This window comes from Myotis daubentonii, chromosome 3 (assembly GCF_963259705.1).
Source record: "Myotis daubentonii chromosome 3, mMyoDau2.1, whole genome shotgun sequence".
Taxonomy (NCBI): Eukaryota; Metazoa; Chordata; class Mammalia; order Chiroptera; family Vespertilionidae; genus Myotis; species Myotis daubentonii.
The window spans coordinates 115,493,515-115,521,212 of NC_081842.1; the positions used below are offsets into that span (position 1 = coordinate 115,493,515).

General features: G+C 43.8%; 1 protein-coding gene and 1 pseudogene across 2 annotated transcripts in view; one reads left to right on the top strand and one right to left on the bottom strand.

Moving 5' to 3' along the window:
- The first annotated feature begins 260 nt into the window (after positions 1 to 260).
- The window catches only part of PCOLCE2 (procollagen C-endopeptidase enhancer 2), a 123,080-nt gene continuing 95,642 nt past the window's right edge, over positions 261 to 27,698 (top strand). The window contains exons 1-2 of one of the 2 annotated variants that reach the window (XM_059688252.1): positions 261 to 585; positions 1,477 to 1,585. In XM_059688252.1, the coding sequence (XP_059544235.1) occupies positions 509 to 585; positions 1,477 to 1,585 (186 nt within the window). In that variant the 5' untranslated portion in view covers positions 261 to 508. The remainder of the gene's footprint in view (positions 586 to 1,476; positions 1,586 to 27,698) is intronic. The other variant, XM_059688251.1, reaches the window with a different exon arrangement.
- On the bottom strand, positions 21,584 to 25,532 carry LOC132231883 (nuclear prelamin A recognition factor-like; annotated as a pseudogene).

The following is a 27,698-nucleotide window of genomic DNA, read 5'->3' on the forward strand; positions in this document are numbered from 1 at the left end:
AGGTTTTCTAGCAGGCGCTAATACTTTTTTTAAAAAAAGCAGCTAGGGAAAAACATCACCCCACCCTGTGATCTGTGGATCACTGAGCCAGGTCCCGCTTGGGCAATAATGGGAGGCGGTGGGCGAAGGAAGGGTTTCCTTTTCATCTCCCCACAGGCCTGCAGGCGGGATGAGACAGGGCTGCGGGTTCCAGGTGCGGGGGAGGAGACGCCGGCCCGCTCCAACCGGAGAGGAGGCGGCTGCGGCACGGGAGCCGCCCCTCCCGCCTCCGAGAACAAACGGGACATTCAGCAGCGGCCAGTGGCTGCCAGCAACTCCTTGGGGAAAGGAATCGTCGAGTCAGGCTGCACCGTAATCGCCTTTAAAAGCTCCCGGACCCCTCCAGCCGCGCATACCTGGGCTGCCCCGCGGCCGCGCGCGTGTGTCTCCAGTGAGCGCCGGGTGTGAGCCAGGGGCGCAGCCGGCGTGCGCTGCGCAGGGCGGGCGGCCCGGAGTGTCTCCACCGGCCATGAGCGGCGCGGGCACCTGGGCTGTGCTCGGCCTGCTGCTGGCGGCCCAGCAGTCGGGGCAGCAGCCCCGGGAGAGGTAACGCGCCCCGCCCTCTCCCTCTTTCCTCCCTCGCTCTGTCCCTGCAGCCTCGGGCGCAGCTTTACTCAGTCCGCTCCGGGCGCCCAGGGACCCAGCCTTGGGCTGTCCCCAGGCCCGGGTCCGGGCGTGGGGCTCTGGCTGCGCCCATCCCTGACCGCCGCTGGCCGCTCGGCTGGCCCGGCCACCACGTGGCGAGGGCGTCATCTGACCAGCGTCTTCCCTCCCGCATGGAAGCCTTAGGACCCAATTCTGTGCATTTAGGCTGGGGCGAAAGACTTAATTAAGCCTAGGGGGAAACTTGAGTTTCGTGGTGCCCTATTGCCCTGCGAGCCTCTCCCGCTCCCTGAAACTTAACCTCTGAGCTTCCAGGCGGCTCCAGCACCAGGGCCGAGGGACTCACTCATGGCCAACTTTGGCACCTACTCCATCAACTTACCTTTTCAATGGGAGGGTCTGCCAATGCCCAACGATTTTCAGAAAAGGGGATGAGAAACTTTTTTATATTAACCAGTTGCTTGTCTATTTCTAAACCATGCACATCACTCGGCCTAGTTTTCATCTTCTTTCTCTCACTGCCCCTAGTTAAATTTTCCATTTACCATTTTCCTATAACATTTTACCACTGCGTAGAGGACTTGGTTTCATGTGGATGGATGGGTGGATGGATGGATGGATGGATGGATGGAAGGATGATAGAACTATCGAGCTTGTGTTATTATGATGGAGACAGGTGGCAGCTGGACGGAATGTTTTATCGGGCTATACTCAGAGCTAGCAAATCCTTTATATGGTGCAGGCATTTATTAATCCATATTAACTTCATCCATATTACTAGACTGTATCTTCTGAAGTTGACATATTTCAAATTGTTTCCCTTTTATTTCACAGATCTGTTTTCACATGTGGTGGTGTTCTTACTGGAGAGTCTGGATTTATTGGCAGTGAAGGTTTTCCTGGAGTGTACCCTCCAAATAGCAAATGCACTTGGAAAATCACAGTAAGCATATTTTAAAAGGGTATTCTCCTCGAGTGGGTATTATTAACAATGGGAGACTGCTGCTTTTTTTCTCGGAGATCAAGATTTGGGTTAGGTGCAAATGCCTGATAGTGAAATGTTAGATTTATCTCAGCTATTTTGGAGATTTTTATTAATAGAACTAGTGGTGTCTTGCATTAGCAATTGGAAAGGGTGCAAGATAAAGCTTGCAGGAATAAATGCTTAAAGCAGATGTGTTTCTGAAAACCCAGCCTGACTCAACTGAGTTTCATGGATTAAAAATTAAGGGTATTTTGTCAAATGTCTGTGGTAATGATTGTTAGAAATTATTTTGTTACCTGGGTCTTGCATAAATGTCTCCCAGTGGGGAATAGAAGATCAAAGATAGTGCTCTCCCCTGACTATTTTACACCATCACAGAAAAAAAGGGGGTGGGGGCAGAAAATGGAAAAAAATCCCAGTTAATGTTCCTGACTTGAAACCACCACTGAAGACAACCTAAGAATGATTTCACTTATATGTGGAACCCAAAGAACAATATAAACAAACAAACAAAACAGAAACAGACTCATGGATACAGAAAACAGACTGATGATTGCTAGAGGGGAAGGGTATTGGGGGATTGGGTGAAAATGTGAAGATTTAAGAAGTACAAATTGGTAGTTACAGAAGTCATGGACTATAAAGTATAGCATAGGGAATATAGTCAATAATATTGTGCTATGTACGGTGCCAGGTGGGTCTGGAAATATTAGGGAACACTTTGTAAAGTATATGATTGTCTAACTTTTATGCTGTACATCTGAAACTAACACAAAATAATATTGAATATAAAATAAATAAATTAACAAAAAAGTGAGAATAATAATAACCTGGGGAATTAAATACCAAATGAAGGCTAATAAAACATCCATGCTGGTTAGTAATGGCATCGATTATGCTGAGTCAAGATAAGACGTCAGATTTAGAGCCATCCAGCTTTTATAAAGTGTCTGGATTTAGAATCAGCTACACTGAGTCATCTTTCCAGTCAGCATAGTAGTGACTATTTTCTTCTTCATTCTTTGGTTGTTGGGAAGTTGTTTGGTAATTTAACACATTGGTTCACTGAGACCTTCATTCATTCAGATTGTGCCACTCACAGATTATGATTTTTAAAAGTAGCTACCTCTTATTGATGAGCACTTACTGTGTGCCAGGCACTGTGCCAAGTAATTAACAAGAATAATCTCACTGGATGCTGCTAATCACTCTTAAGAAAGTAACATTATTATCTTCATTTTATAGATAGGGAAACTGAGGCTAGAACATGATATAAAATGACTTGATCAAATAGTTGGTAAGTCCAACTTTATGTAAAGTGAAACCTGTTTTGCATTGAGGCATTCCCACCAGGAGGGTCATTTGATAGCCATAAATAAGCCATGGCTCTTAGATGCATTGGTGTTCTCCTGTCAAATACCAACTGTCTGATGAACTGGAACAGATTTCATTATGTTATTGTAGCACATGGGGCCAGAAGAGCTTAAATCATAGAAAATAGCTTTGAAATATTGATATTAACATAAATGTGAAATAAAGCTCTGAAACAAACATAAAAATAACTTGGTTTTTAAATAATAGCTGTGTTCCAATTGGAATTAAATGGCTGTAAGGTAAAAATGATCCAATAAATTTAATGACTGAGAGACATCATGGACCTAAAATGGAAGAATTCATAGCTGGTCATTCATTTGGGGTATTAGGGGACATAGTTGGTGTGACTTTGTGGGTTGGGGGAATGTGGTGAAGGTTTTCCTTGGTAAAGAAGTGGTGTGCCTCAGGAGAAGCCTGCCACCTCATTCTTTTATGTGGGGGCAGAGGAAGTGTAATGGATATTCCATTTGGATGCCATGTAAGGCATGTAGTCTTAGCAAGCAGACATCCCTAGACTCAAATTCTCATTCTATCACTCATCATTTGTGTGACCAGGACTTATCTCCTCTAAATCTCAAGGCTGTTGTGAAAATAAAATGAGATAGTACATGTAAAGCCCTTTGTCTCAGTGCCTGGGATATAATAAGTACTCAATAAATGCTAGTCATCGCTATTTGAGTTTTTATTATCCTCATTATTGCTGGTATTAAGTTGTCCTATCTTCTGCCCCAGTCTGACAGATCACTACCATCCCCTCGCCACATTTGCCAAGCTGGGCTTGGCATCAGCACAAATCAACACAGACTTTTAGGGAGCAATCTACATTGTCATCCATCTTTAGGAAGACCTTATATCTGTGATTGGGTTCTCCTGTAATCTTATTGGATCAATTCTGTGTGGATTAGAGCTAAGTAGGCTTCCAGTAACAGAGACCTAAAATAACAATGGCTCAAGCAGATTTTGGTTCTTTCTCACATAAAGGAATCTGGAGGTAGGCAACCAGGAGTGGCGTGGCAGATTCTCAGTCATTAGGCATGCTGTATCTTTTCTCCTGTTCCGCATGCCACTGCATTGTCTAAGATAACTGCTCAGCTTCCAGCCTTGATGTTCATGTTCCAGCTAACTAAAAGGGAGAGAAGAAGGGCATATATCTTCCCTCTAAAGGCATTGTGCATAATTACATGCAACTTGCTGCACATATATAATTGGCTGGTTTTTAGTTACATGGTCACGTGTAGTAGCAAGGGAGCTGAGAAACTCGTCTTTTGTTGCTGTGGGAAGAAAAGAAAACAGGTGACAGCAAGCCTATGTGTTTGGGGTGTGAAATCGAGAAACAATATGCCAGCCATTTTGGGGGAAAGAAAAGTCTTTAGAAAGCATAGTTAACGCAGAAGAAATGATTGCACAATTTGCTTTTCTGGTTAAAGGCTTTATAGTTTTAACTCTTAGCCAGTTGAGTTTATTCTCTTTCAGGGGGTTGCCTCTTTTATGTTTGCATTTGAGTAGCTACCAAGAACTTCCAGAGAAGCCCAGCACTCTTCTCTCTGTTTTAATGATAGCCTCAGCAGAATGTTCACAAAAGCCCTGGGTGCTCTCAAGGTTTCAATGTAACAATATCTTTATTTCTTTGTATTTCACAGGGAATAGCACTAATTTGTTTGTAAGAATCTTCAGGGTCCTCTGGTTTGTCAGAGTAGCAGAAGGGAGCTCTTAGCTCCTGTAGATCTTAGGGGAGATGAAAGGAGGAGAACTGTGGTAGAGCTAAAGTTGGTAGCCCTGAGATCTTTCATTCATTCAACAAATGTGTGTTGTGTGCTGGGTACTGTTGGGGTTATGGCAGTGAACAAGGCCTCCTGACTCCTTGCCATCATGCAGCTAGTTTGGGGAGACAGGCAATTGATGTTTAAAAAAAAAATTAAACAAGAAAATCAAGTATTGATAAATCCATTACAAAAATAGAATAGATGTTACTTCACTGCCATTAGGATGGCTACTATGAAAAAAACAAACAAACAAAAAAAAAACCCAAAAAAAACCACCACAGAAAATAAGTGTTGGCAAAGATGTGGAGAAATTAGAATCTGTGTGCAATTGTAAAATGGTACAACTGTGGAAACAGTATGGCAATTTCTCTAGAAATTAAACATAGAACTGCCATATTATTTAATAATTCCATTTCTGGGTATATTCCCACAGGAAGGGAAAGCAGGGCCTGGAACAGTTTATTTTATGTCCATGTTCATAACACCATTATTCACAATAGGTAAAAGGTGGAAGCAATCCAAGTAATTGTCCACAGATGAATGGATAAGCAAAATATGGTACAGACATACAAAGAACATTATTCAGCCTTAAAAGTAAGGAAATTCTGACACATGCTATAACATGGGTGAAGACATTGTGCTAAGTGAAATAAGCTGGTCACAAAACAATAAATATTTCAGGATTCCAGTTGAATGGAACACCTAGAGTAGTCAGTCATAGAGACAGAAAGTAGAAGGATGGTTGCCAAGGGTTGAGGGAGGGAGAATGGGAGTTAGTATTTGATGGGGACAGAGTGTCAGTTTAGGAAGATGAAACAGTTCTGGAAAAGGATGTTGGTGATGATTGTACAGTACACTTAAAAATGGTTAAAATGGTAAGTTTTATGCTATGTAAATTTTATCACAATAAAAATATCTTAAAAATAAAATAGCCTAGCTAATTGAGCATCAACCTGTAAACCAGAAGGTCACGGTTCGATTCCCGTTGAGGGCACATGCCTGGGTTTCTCGCTCAATCCCCAGTAGGGGGCCTGCAGGAGGCAGCCAACCAGTGGTTCTCTATCATCATTAATGTTTCTATCTTTCTCTCCCTCTCCCTCTCTCTGAACACAATAGAAACATATCTATACTAATAAAAGGGTAATATGCTAATTAGACCGGGTCAACTGGCCATATTCTGGACATCTGACTTCTTTCCGGATAAAGCTATGGTGGTGGGGGCTGAGGCAGAGGCAGTTAGGGGTGAGATCAGGCTGGCAGGGGAGAGCAGTTACGGGCGAGATCAGGCTGGCTGAGGGTTAGGGGTGAGATCAGGCTGGCAGGGGGTTAGAGGCAATCAGGCTGGCAGGGGAGGGCAGTTGGAGGTAACCAGGCCAGCAGGGGAGGGCAGTTTGGGGTGACCAGGCCAGCAGGGGAGGGCAGTTGGCAAGATAGGCCATCAGGGGAGGGCAGTTGGGGGCATTAGGCAGGCAGGCAGGCAGGGAGTGGTTAGGAGCCAGTGGTCCTGGATTGTGAGAAGGATGTCCGACTGCCGGTTTAGGGCCGATTCCATAGGGATCGGGCCTAAACCGACAGATGGACACCCCCTGAGGGGTCCCAGATTGGAGAGGGTACAGGCCGGGCTGAGGGACACCCCCCCCCTCTGTGCACAAATTTTGTGCACGGGGCTTCTAGTCTACACTAATAAAAGAGAAAAATGGTAATTGGCGTACGACGATACCCTTTTCATTGGCTAATTTGGGCTATATGCAAATTAACTGCCAACAAGATGGCGGTTAATTTGCATATGTAGGCACAATGCAGGGAGGCAAAAGGGAAAGCAGGAAGAAGCCCCCTGCCACTGACAGTGATCGGAAACCCAGGGGGGAGCTAACCCAGGGCCGCCTTTGCCCTGCCCCCCAGCCATGATCGGAGAATCAGGTGCCTTTTCCGCCCTGGCCAGTGATAGCAGGAAGTAGGGGTGGAGCCAGCAATGGGAGCTGGACACAGTCGAAGCTGGCAGTCCCGGGAGCTAGGAGTCCCTTGCCTGGGCCTAAAGCGGAGCCCACGATCGTGGGGCCGCTGCAGCTGCGGGTCCCCGCTGCCCGGGCCGGACGCTTAGGCCAGAGGCATCAGGCCTGGGCAAGGGGCCGATCCTGTGATTGGAGGGTGATGGGGGTCAACGCCTGAGGGCTCCCAGTATGTGAGAGGGGGCAGGCTGGGCTGAGGGACACTCCCCCCCCCCCCGCCCCACACCCAGTGCACGAATTTCGTGCACCGGGCCCCTAGTTTTAAAAATAAAAGAAAATAAAACAAAAGTGATGGGATATTGTGTAATTCCATTTACATGAAATGTTCAGAAAAGAAAAACCTGTAGAAATGGAAAAGTAGGTTAGTGGCTGCATAGAGCAGGGGATAGTTATGGGGATTAACAGTAAATGGCCAGGAGGGATTGTATTGAGAAGATGGAAATGTTTTAAAATCGACTTATAGTGATGGTTGTACAGTGTAACATACTAAAATCATGGAATCGTGCACTTGAAATGGGTGAGTTTTATCATTTGTAAAATATACCTCAAGAAAGTTGCAGAAACTATGTGGTGGGATAGATAGTGGCATTAGTGCTGGTTTAGATGGGATTGTCGGGGAAGCCCACTCCAAGGAGGTGACGTTTCAGGGGAGGCCCAAGTGGTAAGGAGGGAGCCACGTGAAAGTCTGGGGGGACCATGTACGGCAGAGAGACCAGCGAGTGCAAGGGTCCCAAGGTGCGAAGCTTGATTTGTCTAAAGAGCAGCCCGGTGAGTGTGGCTGGAACAGAATGAGCAAGGAGGACAATGGGAGAAGAATTTTAAAAGGTGAGCAGAGCCCTGCAGGCCATGGTGAGGAGGAGTCTGAATTAAATTTCATTTTGAGCAGGAATCCACTGGAGAATCTTAAGCAGCAGAATGAGATTACAATGTAGTACCCCCTTATCTGAGGGAGATATGTTCCAAGATTTCCAGTGGATGCCTGAAACTGAGGATAGTACTGAACTTTACATATACTATATTTTCTCCTATACATACTTACCTATGATAAAGTTTGATTTATAAATTAAGCACAGTAAGGGATTAACAAAAATAAGTAAAAATAGGACAATTATAAAATGTATTGTAATAAAAGTTATGTGAATATGGCCTCTCTAAAATATCTTATTGCACTGTGTGTACAATGTGGTTATGCTGGACAAAGGGATGACTCATGTCCTGGGTGGATAGAGTATGATTTCATCATGTTATTCAGAAAGGCAAGCAATTTAAAACTTATGAATTGCTTATTTCTAGAATTTTCCATTTAATATTTTTGGACCACAGTTGACTGAGGGTAACAGAAGCCCTGGAAAACAAAACCATGGAGGTCGGGGGCAAGGGGAGGGACTCTGTGTCTGATTTTAAAAGGTTGCCTTGGCAGTTCCGAAGGCAGCTGCTGGCACCAGCAAGAGGCCCGATGCAACATCTGGCTAATCGCTCAGCGGCTGCTCTAGACAGGGCTGTGTTCCAATTTGTCCTCATCCAAGGCAGTCAATGAAAGGCATTCCCAAAGCTGGTAGATCCAGTCTATTTACTTTCCTGCTCCTGTAATCAGTAAACCAAGAATAGTGCCCACTGGGCAATTCAATATCACTTTTAGTAAAACACCACAGAGATCCTTCATGATGAAGGTCTCAGCGGAACCTTCAAACTCCAATTCCTGTAGCTAGAAAGAAATATCCTGCCTCTCACCATTCACCTACCTCCCATTTGATTCTTCCAGAGTGGAGGTGTGTCTCACCAAATCCCATATAATGAAAGCCTAATATGCAAATTGTTCCCTCAACTGGGAGTTTGACTGGGAGTTCAAACGCTCGCTATGATGTGCACTGACCACCAGGCGGCAGCACGGATGGGCCCCAATGAGAATGGAACCACGGCAGGATGGTGGAACAGATGAGTGGGCAGCGCCAGGCCAAGGCGGGTGCGAGCAGGGTGACCAGCAGTGGCAGTGAGGACAGGGCTGCTGCCCAGCTCCCAGGCGCTAAGGGAGCCAGGTGGGGGCCTGATGAATCAGGCGGAGAAGGGCATGCGGGGGCCTGGGGACCCAGGTGCTGCCCAGGACCCAGAGGTCAGCTGGGACCTGCCCTTCCACACCAGATGCTTGCACTTCGATCAACAGCCAGGCCTAGGGACCTCACCCATGCGCAAATTTCATGCACTGGGCCTCTGGTTGTTCTTATAAAACTCTATCTTACCTGGGTGGATTGGGGAAAGTCAGATTTTAGCATCTGTATGCATCAAGAAAGATGTGAATGCTAGTTGTCACACTCAAACTTTCTAGCCAATTGTGTTGAACTTTCTGGTATGAAAGAAATTAGAAAACTTAGATGTGCCCTTAACATATAGTACTTTAAAATTTTATAGTGATTTCTTAGACTGCTTTATTGTCTTATATCTATGGGCATTAGCTATTTAAATTTAAATTAATTAAAGTTAAAGTAAAAATTAAAAATCCAGTTCCTCAGTCACACTAGCCATATTTCAAGTGCTCAGTAACTACATGTGGATAGTGGCTACCATAATAATATATGATGTGAATATTTGGACAGTGCTCTTCTAGATCATTTTTGGGGTTAATTTCTACTCATGTAAAGATATGTCGAGGATGAAGACGCTCCATGCTGCTCAGTTGTAATTCTGCTTTGCAAAAGGGGAAGCTGATACTTCTACATAGTTGTTAGAAGCTGTGACTGGAATCAAGCCTCTTGACTTAGCTTTATTTTTCCGGCCACCAACTCTTGGTGACCTAAGACTACTAAGAGTTGGTAGTCTTAGGTTTTACTCATTAATCTTGCTGAGTATGTTCCAAAAAATCAGAGATTAAATCAGATAATTTGAGGGTTAAGAAATCATTAAATGTTTTGTAATCTATCATGGGGTTGAGGGTTTCTTAGTTTCCTGTTGATTTTCAGACTGTAACCGAAGGGCATCTGCATAAAATACCTAGTCTACCAATGTGGGCAGGAGTTAAGTATGACTTCACAGCTAAGGTATGTAAAATACTTTAAAAAATAGCGTCTGGAAAAAAAAAAGAACTTATGAGGCATGTTTGGCAAATAATAATAAAAGTTACCACTTATTGAGTATCTATCATAGCAAAAAAAAAAAAAAAATAGCGTCTGGTCTTCTTCTAAGAATCTTGCAAGGGCAGTAGGGTTGAGTTGAAGCAAAAGTCATCCCAATTGATTTAAGATGAGACCCAATAACTTAGCCTGTTCCCAGCCCTGCAACAAGAAATGAAACTCCCAAGTATTGGCTTACAAACATCTGGACCCCTCTATTACAGTGGTCTCCTGCAGGACACACATGTCCTAAGGGGCAGACTATGTGCACTCTGTGCAGGAGACAGTAAGAGAATGCTGAGATCCGTACAGGTAGTCAGGAAGACTGGAGCATTGTCAACATGAAGAAAGCCAGTGTGATGTAGTTAACTGCTCCATTTACAAAGAGCCCACCAGGCACTGTGTGAGGTGCTGGAGACACATACTAGTAGATGAACACAAAGGCGATGTGAGCATGGGGGACTGCCTGTGATGATGTGTTGGTGGGAAGTGAGATCAAGCCTAGCAGGCTTTCCTTCTTGGCTCCATAGCACAAAGATCACCATTTCATATGAGAGATCAAGGAAATTGCCACAGTCATGTGGTTATTTAGTGGAAAAACTGAAATTCACCTTGTCACTTCAAAACTCAAAAATTTTCAAAAGTTACCCATTTAACTGAATCAAGTTAAAACTCCTTGGCTGTGAGTTTTAATATCCTTTGCAATATGGCCCCATCCAACCTACTTGACCTCATTGCTTATTGTTTTCCTGCATGGGCACTTAGCTCCTCATTGTGCTTAGTACAAGTGCTGAGCACATAGTAAATATTCAGTAAATGCACACTTATTGATGGATTTTTACGGTTAAAAACAAGGTATTATTCCCATAGACTATGAATAAGATAAAAAATTTGAAGCTGTTATGCCAATATATGACAATTGGGAAAAACTGAACTTTGACTAAATATTTGATATCAAGAGATTATAGTTAATATTTCTGGGGGTAATAATAGTATTGTGTATATATTTTTTTAAATCCTTATGTTTTGGACTTTGCTCCTGTGTTTAATCTTCTTTCAGCTCCAGCAGGTTTTCAGGGGAAAGTGCTCTCCCAGAGCCAGAGGGGACCTGACTTATATAGACAGAAGTCCCTGCCCCTGGCTTTGATTGGTCTGTTGTTATGAAAATGAGGACTCAAATCCTCAGTTTGGTCCTAAAGCACTGTCCTGATTGATCAGAATGGAGCTGCTCTGATTGGTCGTGAAGAACCTGATGGGGATATAGCTGCACAGCTTTGATTGGATGAGTAAACCCTTAGTTCTGTTGGTTGAAGTAGGATTCCAGGAACTCCTTTGCAGTCAGGCAGTTCAGTTCAGGCTTCTCACAGAAGTGCACTTTGTATGAGTGGTCTCTGTGTAGAAATGGCTGCTAGGCTCTATTTTTTGTTTTGTTTTTGTTTGAGTCCAGTTAGCCACTAAGAGCCCGTTTTAGTAGGTACAATATCTTCTTTCTCAGGGTCCACACTTCAAATATGTTGTATCATTTTATTTTGTTTGCATTCAATTCTGTGAGGTCTGTAGGATACATATTAGTATGCCCATTTCACAAGTGGGGGAACTGAAGTCTAAAGAACTTGTATCTTGCTTACTATTGTTATGTTTGCAGATGGTATGAAAAGACTAGCACAAAATTTCTGGCTAGGTGATACAAATGCACTATTATACACTTAATATTTAGCAAAAAAATAAACATTCACTCAATGCCTACTGAGTACCTACTATGTACTAAGCATTGGGTTGGGCCCAAGGAGTAAAGAAGACAAGGTATAGTTTCTGTCCTCAGGGTGTTTATAATCTAGAAAGGAGTAGACAAGAGAATCAGTAATAGCTACGTGTGTAAATAAATATCATACTCACTATAAATAGTTTTAAATATTGATAGCTTAAAATACAGGCTTATTTACATTTATTAAATAATTAAAGGTCTTAGATTGCTTAAGATGAAAATATTTATTGCCTCATGCAAATAGTAAAAGATGTTATGATCCACTTTATATCTGTCCTACTCTAAGACTTGAGAAATCGTTCCTATGCCCTTTGCTTGGTTTCGCAGAGCTATTTACAATACATTCCTTGATATTTTCAAATGTGCCTAATAAACAATTATATACCACTAGAGGCCCGTTGCAGGAAGATTACTGCAAGAATAGGGCTTCCTCGGGCCTATTCCTGCAAGAATAGGGCTTCCTGAGACCGGAGTGAAGCAGAGAAGGGAGCGAAGCACACAGGGGCTGGCTTCGCTCCCTTCTCTGCTGCCTCGCTCCCTCCCTTCTCTGCCACTTCACTCCCTCCTGTGTCCTCTGCCTCAGCTCCGCTCCCATCTCTGCTACCTCCGATCCGTTCCCTTCTCCGCTTCTTGGCTCCCTTCTGCAGTGCTTGGCTTCCTTCTACACTGTCTTCAGTCTTCGCTGGGCACCTGTGTATGCAAATTAACCGCCATCGTTGTTGGGTTAATTTGCATACTCTTCTGATTGGCTGGTGGATTTGGCGAAGGTACGGTCAATTAGCATCTTTGTCTTTTATTAGTGTAGATTGCCTTGGGAGTAATTTTGTTACTAATGTATGTTAGAGTCATCATACTGAATCCATGTTCCAAAAAGCCTTATTGAATTTAAATGACATTTATATTTATTTTAAAGAAAAAATCGATTACAAATATGATGGTATTTATGTCTTCTTGATAACCTTCATATGGCTTCATGAGAAGAAATTCATCAGTGGTGGGGTATGGGTTTGTGCAAAAATTGAAACATATAGTAATGTCCTAGTAAGATCAGTGGAAGATACTAGTATATAATTTGAGACAACAAATAGTGAATTTAGACAAGAACTCACTATTTAAGTCAAGTATACCTAAGGGTATAGCAAGGTATTCTAAAATTACTGTAACTGTTATTTGCCTCGAATAACCACAGCAGAAGAGATAGGTGAATGGAATCTTGGCCTTAAACATATATTTCCTGGCTTTAAACTACATGTAGTATTTAGAATTATAAAAATATTTAAATTCTAATCTTAACTATGGGTTTTTTTAAAAATATACGTATACATTGTTGGCTCAGTTAGGTCAGCTGTCAGCATAATAATTTAACCCAGTGCTTGAGTTAATATAATTTACATCTGATTCCTTGGTAAAGATGAATATAACAGAGAAAGTCTGCTTAGGTTTGAGGTCAGTGTGAATAGGATAAGAACACTATAGCTGGGGTTTTTGTTTTGTCTTTTAATTAATGGAGTATAATTCAGAGACTTTGGGATTCTTATGACACTTAAACTTCCCAGATAGTGGAAGAATTAAAACATTTTCCTTACTGCCTTAAATCCTTCGGGGAAGCAAGGAGAATATAAATCCTAAATAAATAAGCAAATGGTGACATTTTCCCACTGGGGCCTCAGTCCAATTTTTTCTAAATTTGTTTTAAAGGCTTCTGCTGCTTTTCTTTTGTTGTTGTTCTTTGCTCTTTCACATGAAAAGTAAATATGTTTTTATTTGTTAAAAACCTGATGTTTTATAAATGTGCTTATTTGTACAGCTTGTACTTTTAGTGTGATGCTCAGGTAGATGCCTTAGAAAGAGCTAATGACAGAGAAGAAAATGAGGAAACACGAAAATTAGGTCTTCACTGGGCATTTCTTTTTTCTGAAAGAGGTCTCTTTAATATATTAATGACAAAAAGTCATTCTCTCCTGAAATATTATTATAATAATGAAGCACAAAGATAACATATTCAAACCCCCTCTATTTATATACATTGGGAAGGTATTTCACAGAGCTCTGAGACCCAGAAAGGCTTTTTCAGAATGTATTATTTAAAAGACTGATTTTTACTTTCACATCCCTTGCCCACCTAAAGAATTCAAGTTATGTGAAATTGTGGGCAAATTTGAATTGTTCCATGAATTTTCAGATTCCTTAAAAATTTATCAGGTACTGACAGTAAAAAAATAAATAAATAAAATGGTCTCATCGTTTGGTTGGTTGCTTGCTTTAAGCATTTAGAGGACCCTAATTCTAAGATTTATCTTCTTTTTTTTCACATTGTTCTGCATAGAATTAGAAAATTGTTCCTGTGGATAGTTGCTGTCCCATGTTCCTTGTGTACCAAATTTTTACATGTCGGGATATTAGCCCTTGATCCGATGAAGAATGCAGTCACTATCTTCAATGTACACAGTTGTACCACATAACTTAGCCACTTTATCAACAGTGGCAATATGCTGAAATTTCCTAGGCTAGGAACTTGGGAGAATAGAAGTATTTTCTTCAGATATAGTATTTTTTAGATAATATTAGTCAATGTGGCAAGTCTCTGGAAAACCAATATAAACACCTAAAAATAAGTGGAACAGCCAGAGGATCAGGGAGTTGGAATTAAAGCTTCATAAGCCCTGACACTAAATGTCACTTCTCTTTCACCACCTCACCCCAGGATGCTCCTGAGCACAACACAAAATAAAGTAGTGTTTCCCAAAATATGGAGGGAGGGAGAGAGCAGTGAACCAGCCACAGGCTGTTCCCTAGACCTGCTGATGAGAAGGGCACAGGAAAGTCAGTGGCAATTCTATTGCTGCTTAATGCTCCTAGAAATGAATTGATAGGGCCTGATTGCTAGATACAAACTTTCTAAAAGACCTGGGCCACAGTTGACCTTTGAAGAAATTATAATTCATTAAAACTGTGTTTAAAGTACCTCCAAGAGGTCAGGTGCTGGGCTGGACACAGAGACTGCAATGACTGGCAAACCACCTCTCCGACAGGGCTGGAGGAGGGGAGGAGGTGCTCACTGGTCAGGGAGATGTCCCAGAAATTAGTAACAATGGTACAGGGGACAGGATTCACGATGGAGGGTTGTACCATTGGCATTACTCAGTGACTAGAACAACAATGGGCACTGGAGACTCATACAGACATTTACTAAGAATGCGGTGCAGTTTCCAGAACTTTCTAAAGTCGGTACCATGTTCAGGCCTGCCTTGTAAGGGTGATATGAAGATTGACAGAGGTAGTAGGTGAAAGGCCCTTGGCATAGTGCTTGGTGCAAGTGATGATTTTTTTTTAACCTCTCTTCCAGGGCTATAATAAGGCATAAAAGTGTGGTGTTTTTGGATCTTGTCTACAAGCCAACACATTTCAAGCTGGATGGTAACTTTAGGGCATGGCTAGTTCCCAATAGAAATACCCATTCCTACTCACTGTGTCCCTTCTTTATTTAAAATATGATTTCATATGACTTTGTCCACAGTGGTTCTAAACACTCCCAGCTTCTCTTTGAGCCCCATCCCCTCAAACAGCCCCTTCCCACTGTAGTACCACCTGAGTGTGCCCCTAACTTTTGAAATAGATGTGTTTAAAAGCAGAGAAAGGATTGTCAGTTAAAAATTGCAGGTGCTTTTCTGTCTTTCGAGATGGAATTTAATTCATCTGTGTCCTTAATTCATCTTTGGAGCCCCAAATCACCAGCATAGCCCCTGTAGTTATACCAATTAAGTAGTGAATTTTTAATTTATTCCTAATAGAGATACCCCATGGTACAGTGGGTTAGAGTTTATAGTTTCTGGAGCCAGACTGTCTGGGTTCAATTACCAGCTCCACTCATATGGTGGTGAATCTCCAAAGATGACACCCCAATAACTCCACCACCACCTAGTATTCACGCCTTTTTTCTTTTCTTTTCTTTTCTTTTTTTTTTTTTAACACTACCAAACATTGAATCTAGGCTGATTTCTGGGGTTGGTACATAAGAAATTTTAAAGCTTTTGCCTTTGTCTTTTAAAACATGCACTCTGGGGGAAGCTAGCTGCCACGTAAGGACCACCATGCTCTGAGGAAGCCCAAGCTAGCCACATAGGGAGACTTTGTGGAGAGAGACAGAGATGACCAGGACGCCTCCAGCTGTTCCCCTCTTCCCAGATGAGGGGCCAGACATGTGAGAGGAGAAATCATCTTGGAGGACCAGTCCAGTTAAGCCTTCAGACTACTTACGCCCCAGATGATAAATGATAGTAATTACGTGAGAGAATTCAAGCAAGAACCGGTCAGCTGAGACCAGTGAACCCACAGAATCATAAGAAATAAGAGTACATTATTGTTTAAAGCCATTACATTTGGGGATGGTTTGTTATGCAGCAATAGATATCAGAACAGTTACTAGGTATATGATCTTGAACTTGTTAGTTAACCCCTATGTGGCCCAGTTTCCTCAATTAAAAAATGTGGATACTAATATATATTTCAATATAAAAAAATGTGGATACTAATACTCCTTACTTCATAGAATTATTTTGGACATTAAATAAATTATTGCATGTGCAGTATTAAGAACATTGCCTGGCATATGGTGAATACTCAAAAAATAGTAAGTATTACTAATTCATGAAATATTTATTGAATACTGTATTTATTATGTGTCAGGCCCTATTTTAAATTCTAGGAATATAACAAATTCTAGGAAACACCTTGCACTGCTGGTGTTTACATTCTAGAAGTGAAGAGAAACAATAAAATAGATCACAAAGAGGTAGGTTGGGAATAAGTACTATGAAGACAATAAAACAAGGTGATGTAATAGAGACTGACACTGTTGATGCCACATTTGAGATGGGACATGGATGATGCAAATATCTCCCCACTAATGGCTGTCGGAGCAGTTGCCCTGCATGCAGATGACTTCATACATGGTGTTAAGCAATCTCCCTGAGGCTTCTTGTCCATTATTTGTAGAGTATGAGATACCTTCTGGATGTTTATGAATGGAAAGGTCTTGCTGATGGATTAAGGTTAGTACATGTGGAGAGGGTAGTGGATTTGGTTTTCACCCTTGCCTTTATATCTTTGATTTGTTTGGGTTTTGACTTTTAAAAGGTGCTTTGGGGATGTGGAAACAGGAGAAGCTGAAGGGTCTGCTTTTGTGAGTAGCATTGCGTTGGGTCCCAGGGTGATGCAGAGATGGGAGGAAGCTATTTTCATCATCCTCAAAACTCTCTGCAACCTTGGGAGGGCAGAACCTTAGGAGAATCAGCAAGTAGCACCCTTGAACAGGTAGAGGCTTCCTCTTCTTGGGCCCATCCAATGAACTTGGAGGGCACCCCCATCAGTAGAAACATTTCATTTATTCATTCATCTGTTGATGGACACTGGGTTGCTTTTACCTTTTGGCTGTTTTGAATAATACTGCTATGAATATGGGTGTACAAGTGTCTGTTTGAGTCTCTGCTTTCAATTCCTTTGAGTTTGTAGGTAGGAGTGGAATTGCTGGATCACATGGTAACTCTATGTAAACACAGAGTTTTTGAGGAGCCACCAACCTGTTTTCTAGGAGTAAGAGAGAAAAGGTATGGTGAACCCTCTCCTTGAGGAGCCAGCCTGCGTAGATATTCCTCGGAGATTCTCCACAACAACTAGGATTTTAGGGGGGTTTGGGCACAGGCATCAAGCTGAAAGGACCTTGAGTTATTGTTCTTTAGTGATTACAACTAAGTGTGGTAGCTCCTCCAAGAGATGCACAATATACTTCATATCATTATAGTTGTGAGTTAGAGTTCTGTGTTCTTTTTTAATAATATGTTTTTATTAATTTCAGTGAGAGGAAGGGATAGAAACATCAATGAAGAGAGAGAATCATTGATTGGCTGCCTCCTGCATGTCCCCATTAGGGGGTCGAGCCCAAAATCTGGACACTGGAATCAAACCATGACCTCCTGGTTCATGGGTCGATGCTCAACCATTGAGCCACAGTAGCCAGGGCATGAATTAGTTTTAATGAATCTGTTTTATTATTCCCCATACATCGTATAGATATAGTTATTTATCTCTATAAATCCTAGCTATGCAGATACAGAGTGGGGGTAAAAGTAGGTTTATAGTTGTTCGTATGGAAAAGAATATAATCCTATATAATAAAGAGCTAATATGCTAATTAGACCAAACAGCAGAACGACCATCCAGACAACCTTCTGGATGATGCTGGGGCTGCAAGGGCCAGTCGGGGCTGCAAGGGCCAGTCAGGGCTGTGAGGGGCTGCAAGGGCCAAGTCCCATGCATGAATTTCGTGCATCGGGCCTCTAGTTATCCTATCTAATAATAGACAAACATGGTAATTGACCATACCTTCACTATGCCTCCCATTGGCTAATCAGCACGATATGCAAATTAACCACCAACAGAGATGGCGGCTAATTTGCATACTGCAGGCAGGGCAGGACGGCACAGCCCCCAGCGCAAGCTGCCATCCCGGGCCGCAGGCCGGTCTCAGAAGCCCCAGAAGCTGCCCAGAAGCTGGTGATCGGGGTGAGATGGGAGCCCCCTGCCCAGGTCTGACACCTCTGGTGGAGGCGTCAGGCCTGGGCAAGGGGCCGATCCAGTGATCGGAGGGTGATGGAGGTTGATGCCTCTGGCCCAGGTGTCAGGCCTAGCCGGGGGGCGGGGAGGGGAGCTGGCAATCAGAGGGGTCTGGGGGTCCCCTGCCCAGGCCTGATGCCTGGGCCAGAGGCATCAGGCCTGGGTGGGTGGTGGAGCCGGTGATCGGGGAGATATGAGGGTCCCCTGCCCAAGCCTGATGCCTCTGGCGGAGGCATCAGGCCTGGGAAAGGGGCCGATCTGGCGATCGGAGGGTGATGGGGGTCGACGCTCTGGCTAAGGCATCAGGCCTGGGTGAGGGTGGAGCCTTTGATCGGGGGGAGATGGGGGTCCCCTGCCCAGGCCTGAAGCCTGGGCCAGAGGCGTCAGGCCTGGGGGTGGCGGCCAAACCAGCGATTGGTGTGAACTACAGAGGAAACTCCTTTTCTGACCGCTCATTGGTTAAGCTCCCTGTATGCCACTGGTAATATTCTTAGTAACTTTGGTAATGAGAGTCCAAAAAGGTGATCTAGGGTTTTTCACCACCCTCTTGGTGAAAAAAACGAAGGTCCGCTGCTGGAGGGCTAAAAAATGTCATATCCTGCCCTAGCCGGTTTGGCTCAGTGGACAATGCCTTGGCCTGCCAATGGCAGGGTCTGAGTTCAATTCTGACCAAGGGCATGTACCTAGGTTGCAGGCTCCTCCCTGGCCGGTGCCCAGGTCAGGGCTCATGCAGGAGGCAACCAATCAAAGTATTCCTCTCACTTTGATGTTTCTCTCTGTCTTTCCCTTTCTCTTCCACATTCTCTAAAAATCAGTGGAAACATATCCTCAGGTGAGGATAAAAAAAATAATAAAGAAATTATTATTATATGAAAGACACATCTTGAAAATGCCTAAAGAAAGTTGTCATTTTTTCATGGTGAACGGATTGGAGTCCGTGTTGATGAAAAAAACCTTGCTGGCTGCGGTGACTGGCAGTGGCTGCAGCAACAGGGGTGATGGGGCTGGTGCCTTCCCCTGATCAGCCCGGTCACCTCCCACAAAGGGAGGCCAGACTGCGGCTTAGGCCCTATCGCGAAGGGGAGCAGGGAGCGGGCCTAAATCGTCACTAGGACATCCCCTGAGGGCTCCCAGTATATGAGAGGGGGCAGGCTGGGCTGAGGGACAATCCCCCCCCCCCAATGCACGAATTTCATGCACTGGGCCCCTAGTTAATAAATAATAACACAAGAATAAACTCTGTGTTTTGTGTATTCACAACTGTAAGCCTACTTTTGCCCCACCCTGTATTGTTTCATTACTCTCTATAAATCTTAGCTATATACATCTGAAAATAATGAAACTACATTTCTTAAAATAGAAATAAATCACAGGATTATTAAGTAAAAAAAGATTTACCATGCAGATTCCCTGTCTGCCCCTCTGTCCTGCAGTATGGAATGACTGTCTATCTTCTCTGGGTTTTCATAGCATCTGGGAGTATCTTTATTACAGCACTGATCACTGATTGTTTACTCATATCTCCCTACTAAACAGAAAGCTCTGAGCACACGAACCTTGTTGCAGTTGTCTATTCTCCAAGCAGCTAACATAATGTTTGACACATGCAGTAGTAGTTGAGTGAAGGAAAGAATGTGTAAATGAATGAATGAATAAAGGAGCCAGTGAATGAGCAATTACTCCACCACCTACCTTTAGGCAGAACCACACGGAAGCTATACATCTCTGCAGAAAAGTGTTCATTTATTTCCAAAGAGCTCTGCAGAAGGAGGCTTACTCTATAAAATCTGTAGTCTGTAGAATGCTGCAGTTGAAAGAGGTGTTCTCTTCCTGTGTCCTCCCTTCTGTGTCTCTAGCTGTGTTGTGTGTGTGCTGTTTGTCCTACCCTCAGGTTTGTGCATTATCAGCACCATGCAGTTGTACTGGGTGACACATCAGTCAGCATAACAACAGCAGTGCCATGAACACAGCAATTCGCCCTTTGATTTAATGTCAGTTTCTGAATATTTACTTTGCAGCATAGGCAAACATTCTGGATGCTTCATAGAGTGAAACTCTTATGTACTTTCTGTGCTGCCATTCCACTCCCATTGAAGTATAAATATACATTAGTCTCCTTGTGTATGCAATTGTACAGTGCTGCAAAATTCCTGTCAGCTTTGAGAGCTACTAACTTTATGTATAAAACTATTTTGGATTGGAACTTTGAAATATACAGAGAAATAGATAAACAGTATAAACTAAGAGAGTATTGCTGCGACTTTTGCAGTGGGGTTCAGGATCTAAAGGAGGGGTTGATGCACAAATGAAAATGCTACACAAGAAATATGAATTTAGAAGGCACTGGGGGCCAGGTGGAGCCTCTTTCTTAAAGAGACACACTGACTTCTGGCCTGGTCCTCTATTTATTTACTTGAATACACATTTGCCTTTTAGCAATGCATACAGGCATATCAAAGGTAAAGTTTGGTAAACAGTAAAACAACGATTATCAGGTTAGGAAATTGCCTTGAGCCATCGAGCCCACAGCAGGGCAATATTATGATTTTTCAGCTCTGCTGAATATCAAAGTCCATTGGCCTTCCAATTATTCTTTTTGCATTAATATGCTAACTGCTCTTTGCTTTAGCCTACGGAAGAGTATATTATATTAGCTAATTAACTTTAGGAAAAATATTGTTTTCAGAACCAACAAATGCTTTAAAAAATCTTCCCTTTGCAATAGCATGGATGGACCTAGATATCATTATGCTAAGTAAAGTAAGCCAGTCAGAGATAGACAAGTACCATATGTAGAATCTAATGAACTAACGAGCAAGATAGAGACAGACTCATAGATAGAGAGCAGACTGACAGCTGTGTGTGTGAGGGAGTTTGGAGGGTAGAGTTATTGAGCAATAAACCCCACAAAAAACAAAAACAAAAAATGAACTAAACAAAAATGGGATGCTAAAAACAATAAGATAAGAAAACACTCTTGGAAATTAATGACTTGATATAAAAATAAATTAATAGAAATGCTGGAAGATAAACTTGAAGAAGACACTCAGAAATTAGAACAGGGGAAGAGACAAAATATTGAGAGCAAAGATGAGGAAATTAGAGGATATATCCAGGAAGTCTCCCTCTGACTAAGAGAACAGAGAATATGGAAAGAAATAATACTCAGTACAGTCAGTGCAAAAGGACAAACACCAAGGTGCATCTTTGTTCAAAACCCAAAAAAGCTTCAGGGAAATCACATAGAAAAGGAAAAGAACATCAGGCTCTTGGAAGCTAGAAGGCCATGGGACAATGCTTTTGAAAATATGATGGCAGTTATTTTAAAGCTACAATTCTGTATTCTGCCAAACTGGAAGACAAATGTAAGCACAGAATAATGCCATTTTTCGATATGCAAGATCTTAAACTTTGTATCTCTGTACACCCTTTGTAATAAAACTACGAAAGGATGAGCTCCAGCAAAATGAAGAAAAAAGACAAAGGAGCGAGCCCTGGGGCATTCCTGAGTTGATGGTGAAGCAAATCCCAGCCCGCCAGCTGTGCAGCAGTCTTGGGAGTAGCCAGCCCAAACTAAATAGAGAGAACAGCAGGAGGGAGGGCTCCAGAATGGAAGTGATAGGGTACCAATGCCTTTTCACTACTGAGAGGGGTTTTAGTGGTAGATATGTAGAAAACTAAGAAACTTAAAGAGCAAGGAAACCATTAGCCCTAGGAAAAATAAAAAATGTACAAAAAAATGTAAGAATTTAGCTCAGTAGAGAGTACTATGTATGAGTCATAGTAATGGAAATCCTGAATATTGATAGAACAGAATGTTGATGGGGGATGGGTGCAATAATAGTAAGCAAGAGATAAAATTTTAACAAGATGAATCAAGAAGTAGCAGCACAAGCATGTTATTAAGTAACAAGGAGGTCAATTTCAAACAAAACAGTTGAAAGAATAAAGCTGGTTGCCTCTGAGAAGCAGGTATCTGGGATTGGGAGGAGGGCAGAGTAGTTTTTTCCATTACAGCCCCGTAGTGCTATTTTAGATTATAAACTATGGACATTAATTTTTTGATTTAAGAATTAGGTTTTAAAAAAGTTTTAGGTCTTTTGTAGAGACCTAATGCTATCATATAAGCCTGTTTTTTGAGAACATTGGCTCACATTTGCATTTGTTCTGTTTTAAATGTGTTTATTACCCTACTGTGATTTTTCTCATCCCAGAAGGGAAGGGCTTTTTGTTTCATTCCTAAAATATGATTTTGTGTTTCTGATCCATCACAGATTTCCCAGATGAAATTACAGATTATGCAAGTGTTTTCTTGAAAATGTCATTTCAGATTTTTTCTCTTTTTTTAAAAAAATATATTTTATTGATTTTTCACAGAGAGGAAGGGAGAGAGATAGAGTTAGAAACATCGATGAGAGAGAAACATCGATCAGCTGCCTCCTGCACATCCCCCACGGGGGATGTGCCCGCAACCCAGGTACATGCCCTTGACTGGAATCGAACCCAGGACCTCTCAGTCCGCAGGCTGACGCTCTATCCACTGAGCCAAACCGGTTTCGGCCAGATTTTTTCTTAGATCATTGCATAGACATCAGCTTTTTCCTACGAGAGCTTTCCAAATATCGTATCATGTGTCATTAAGAAGAAAACATGGGTGCTGTGTGACAAAGCAGCCCAGCTAGCTAGCAAAGTCTCCCCTGGCTTTGGAGCCTGTTGCCTTTGAGCCATGCTGTCAGACAGCCTGCTCAGGTGCCTCTTTTTCCAAGAATCACCACAATCTTGTGCAGCCTATGCTCTGTTAACTTATGTTGACCACATCTCAAGAATTGAAAGAATATCCAAAATGACTTAAGTTTTGGTACTTTGTTCCATTTTTTGAAGATGAGAAGAAATTGGCCAATTTTAATTTCTATGACCTATCTGCAGTTTTCAATCATGGAACACAAGTAAGAAAGGGAAATGAATATATTTACTTTTAAAAAACTATAATCCTGTATATGCAGACTGAGAGATTATAACAAAGCCAAGTACTTGGGACGGGCATTTTTACAAATGTTGGTGTCCTCTTTCACAGCTCAGTGTGTCCCAGACCTGTCCAGGGGTACCGTAGTGGTGCTAGAGGTTCTCATCACACTTTTGCATGGACCATCAAATTTACAGCATGTGCCTTGGTGATACTGGGTTTTCTCACTTTTGTGATCGCTCCAAATTACTTGCTTCACTCTTGCTGTTCACACAGTCTGAGAATGTATCTACTTTTTGTTGGCCACATACCACTGTGATTCATGTAGAACTTATAAGCACCAAAACGAATGAAGCTCTCTCTACAGTTGTGTGTCACAGAGCTGGTGGGTAAGGGTTACTGGTGAATGTCACTATCTACTTGCTAATCAGGGTAATTAACACAGAGTGCAAAACCAATACTCTCTGAATATCAGTGGCCCCACGTCAGTGGTGATTTCTTGCTAAACCGGCAGTCGGATATCCCCCTCACAATCCGGGACTACTGGCTCTTAACTGCTCACCTGCCTGCCTGCCTGATCGCCCCTACTGGCCCCCCTGCCAGACTGATCACCCCTAACAACCTCTGCCTGCCGGCCTGGTTGCCCCCCACTGCCCCCTCCCCTGCCAACCTGGTCGCCCCCAACTGCCCCCCCACCAGCCTGGTCGCCCCTAACTGCCCCCCCCCCGCCAGCATGGTCATCTCTTACTGCCCCCCCCCCTGCCAGCCTGCTCACCCCTAACTGCCCCCCTTTGCTGGCCTGGTCTCCCCCAACAGCCCCCTCTGCTGGCCTGGTCACCCCAAACTGTCTCCCACAGGTCTGGTCACCCCCAACTACCCCCCACCATCATGGTTGCCTCCAACTTCCCCCCTGCCAGCCTGGCCACCCCTCTCTGCCCCCCTTTGCTGGCCTGGTCTCCCTTAACTGCACCCCCCGCCAACCTGGTCGCCTCCAACTGCCCTCCACCCCCCGCTGGCCTGGTCGCCCTCCTGGGCCCAGGGGGAGTTGCCCTACCCCACCCCACCCCAGCCACTCCTGGTACAGCCCCTGCACATGTGCACTGGTCTCCGGGGGCCACACCAGGATGGCAGCGTAGATGCCTTCCATCTGCTGCAGCAGTGCCCCGTCTGCATGCCCATCCTCTGCCTGGGCCTGGCCCCTGCTGCTTAGGCATCCCTGGTGCAGGCCAGCACCTCCACAAAGTGGTAGAGGAACTTGTCCCTCTACAGCTTCAGGACCACTTCTGGATGTTCCGAAAACCGTAAGCAGCCTCAAAGCGTAGCAGAACCTTGCCGTCCCTTTCAAGTCTTTGTTCCTCAGGGTGCGGTAGGTGAGCACCCACACATCCTCATTGAACAACTCTTTGGCCATGTGCCTGAAGATGTGCGCCAGGTACCCGTCGGAGCTGGCACCCTTGTGGAGCCTCATCTCCTCCTCCTTGATGTCTCCAAACAGAGTGTCCAAGGTGGCATCATTCGAGGTGAGGTCCTTTGCTCCATTATCTGGACAATTTCACCGAGGTTAACACGCAGTCAGCCCCTGGGAACTATGCAGAGCTGTGGGAAAATCTCGAAGGGCCTCCAGTTTCTTGTCATAACACAGGGCCACAATGGTGAGGAAAATCTTGTCTGGGGACAGGTTCTTCCATCTGAAGAAGTAATCCTTCACCAGAGAGCCCATGATCTGCTGGGGAGACTTGGCCTGCAGAGGTGGGGGGTGATGGGGTGACCCAGCACTGCTCTGCATATCAGACCCAGCTGGGGCAGGCGGAGGTCAGCATGGGTAGCCGGGGCTCTTCCTCACGGTGCTGGCAGTACCGACGCACAAATTCCTTCTGACTCTCCAGGAGGCTGAAGTCTGCAGCTATCTTCATATCGAAGACAGTGTGCCCCAAGGCTTTCGAGGAAGCCGCAGAGCCTTCTGGATGCCTCAGTGACACTGAGACTGAATGTAGCAGCAAAATAAGGCAGAGACTGAGGACACACGGACACTGCCAGCACCTTGTGCTGTGAGGTATCACATTTCTTATTAAGGTTCAGAACACGGAAGAAGTCCTTGATATTCTGTTGAGAAACTTGGACTCCTTCCTCTGCGGTCACACAACTGTCACACGCCAGGCAGTCATGCAGAAATATCTTGGCGTCGGCCAACTTATGAATTCTCCCTTCTCTCCGTTCTCCTGAGCCAGACTCCAGACGTTGACTGTGGCATTGTCTTGGTCATTGGTTTTTGTTGTTTTACTACATTCTTTCTGTGTGCAGTGATCACACTTCATCTGGAGCGGGGCAGGCGGGGGGCCAACTCGAGTGACCTGGAGGAAGCATGGGGAGAGCAGTCACCACTGGTCACCCCTGGTGCTGCTGGCAATATCTTTTCTTCCTTGTGGAGCGTCTAGGGAGGGGAAGCGGCTGCAGTGCCCGAGGCTGAGTTCCAGGAGGCCGGCAGCGCTGTCGGGATCGTGCCGGTGGCACTGGTTCATTGGTGCCTGGACTGTCCTCTGGAGATTGAATCTGCAGGACTACTAAGGGAGCCAGTCCCCAGTTCTGCCCTGCCACCACCACCACCACTGCCACTGATCGATTGGAGCCTGTGGGCCGGGGGGAGGGACCAAGAGGTCTGCCTTCCACCCACTCCCCAGTCCCCGCCATGCCACTCACCCCAGTTCCCCGGTTAGCCATCCCCTGATCAATTGGAGCCTGAGGGCCAGGGGATGGACCGAGCACCTCGTGGTGACTGGTCGTTTGGTCATCATGGCTGTCACGGACACTGGCTTTTTATATAGATAGATAGATATACAAACTTTGCCTCCCCAAGGGGACCCCAAATGGGAAAAACCTTTCTCTTGAAAACAAACAAACAAAAAAATCAATCATAAAATCTTCTGAGTCTCTTTGTCTCCAGGTTTATAAAGGTTGCAGCTCTTTGTCTCTGTCTCTTCATGACCCTTTCTAATTGGAACCTTCCTTAATTTATTACCCTTGTGCTTTCCTAATGGGTTATTCTTCTGCAGAGTATCAGTTTCAAAGTCCAAAGCCCACATGGTGCCCCCCTCTTCCTCTCCCCTAATCCTTTTTTAAAAATATATTTTATTGATTTTTTACAGAGAGGAAGGGAGAGGGATAGAGAGATAGAAACATCGATGAGAGAGAAACATCGATCAGCCGCCTCCCGCACACTCCCCACTGGGGATGTGCCCGCAACCAAGGTACATGCCCTTGACCGGAATCAAAACTGGGAACCTTCAGTCTGCAGGCCGAAGCTCTATCCACTGAGCCAAACCAGTTAGGGCCTCTCCCCTTATCTTGCAACATTTCTCTATCCTCTATGAATGGATGCCTTCCTCTTGTAACATTTCTCTATCCTCTATGAATGGATGCCTTCCTCTTGTAACATTTCTCTATCCTCTGCAAAAGTAAGATAAGCATTCTGGTGTCTTGGAGCTTTTTCCTTCCCATTACAGATGCATTCCTCTCCCATGAAATCCCCTTTTCCCTAAAACTGCCTGTCCTGTCTCTAAAATTCTTTTCAGTTGCTTTTGAGAAACAAGGGAGAAAGGGGTCCTGGAACAAGGACAAAAATAACCTATTTTATCTGAAAGTTTTAATTTGTTTTATGAAAGACTTTAACAATATGTTGACAAAATGTTATCAGTAATCAATTCTGGAAGTTGGTGTCCAGATGTTTGTTTTATTGCTCTATATATCTCTGTATATTTCTGTATTTTCATAATATTCCTAACAAAGAAAAATCAAGGATACAGACTGTAGATTCTTCAAGTGGAAAGGTCAGCTTCAGAGAATATGTTTTCCAAATTCCTTTAGGATGACAGTACAGGGACTCAGCAAAGTTCACAGCCCACGGCACTGGGCAGTCTTGATTACTCACACAGTGTGAATGGCAGCCGCCCTGTGACAAGTGAGCATGCTTGCTGCAGTGTGCCTCTCATTGCCCTTCAGTGCAAGATGGCATTTGTGTCTATTTACAGTAGTTTCATGACTGGTACAGATCTCCTGTGCATGCTTCCTTCTGAAGAGTTTTTGCCTGGCTTGTTGGGATCATCATGTGTTCAAAATTTCAATGATGTGATCCAGTTTCTATTGTGAACATATTGTGCTCATTCTCAGAGAAGCTTCAATGTTTCATTGCAATGGGACCAAATAAAGAACTTTTGGGAAGGCATGATTTACCCCAGTGAGGATGAGTAGCCAAGGCCTGTATCCATGTCAACTGCCAGACTACAGGAATGAATGAACATAATTTTCTTAGTATCAAATAACTGAGAATTTAGCAATGAAACAAGACTATGCTGCGCTATTCTGCTTCTTGTTGCAGTCATCTAAAGATCTCCTCACTTGTACATTTTAGCTCCTGGTCAGTCACTGTCTTCAACATTTTTCCTTGTCTAATTCATAGTAATTTCAATGTCTATGTGGCTGATCCT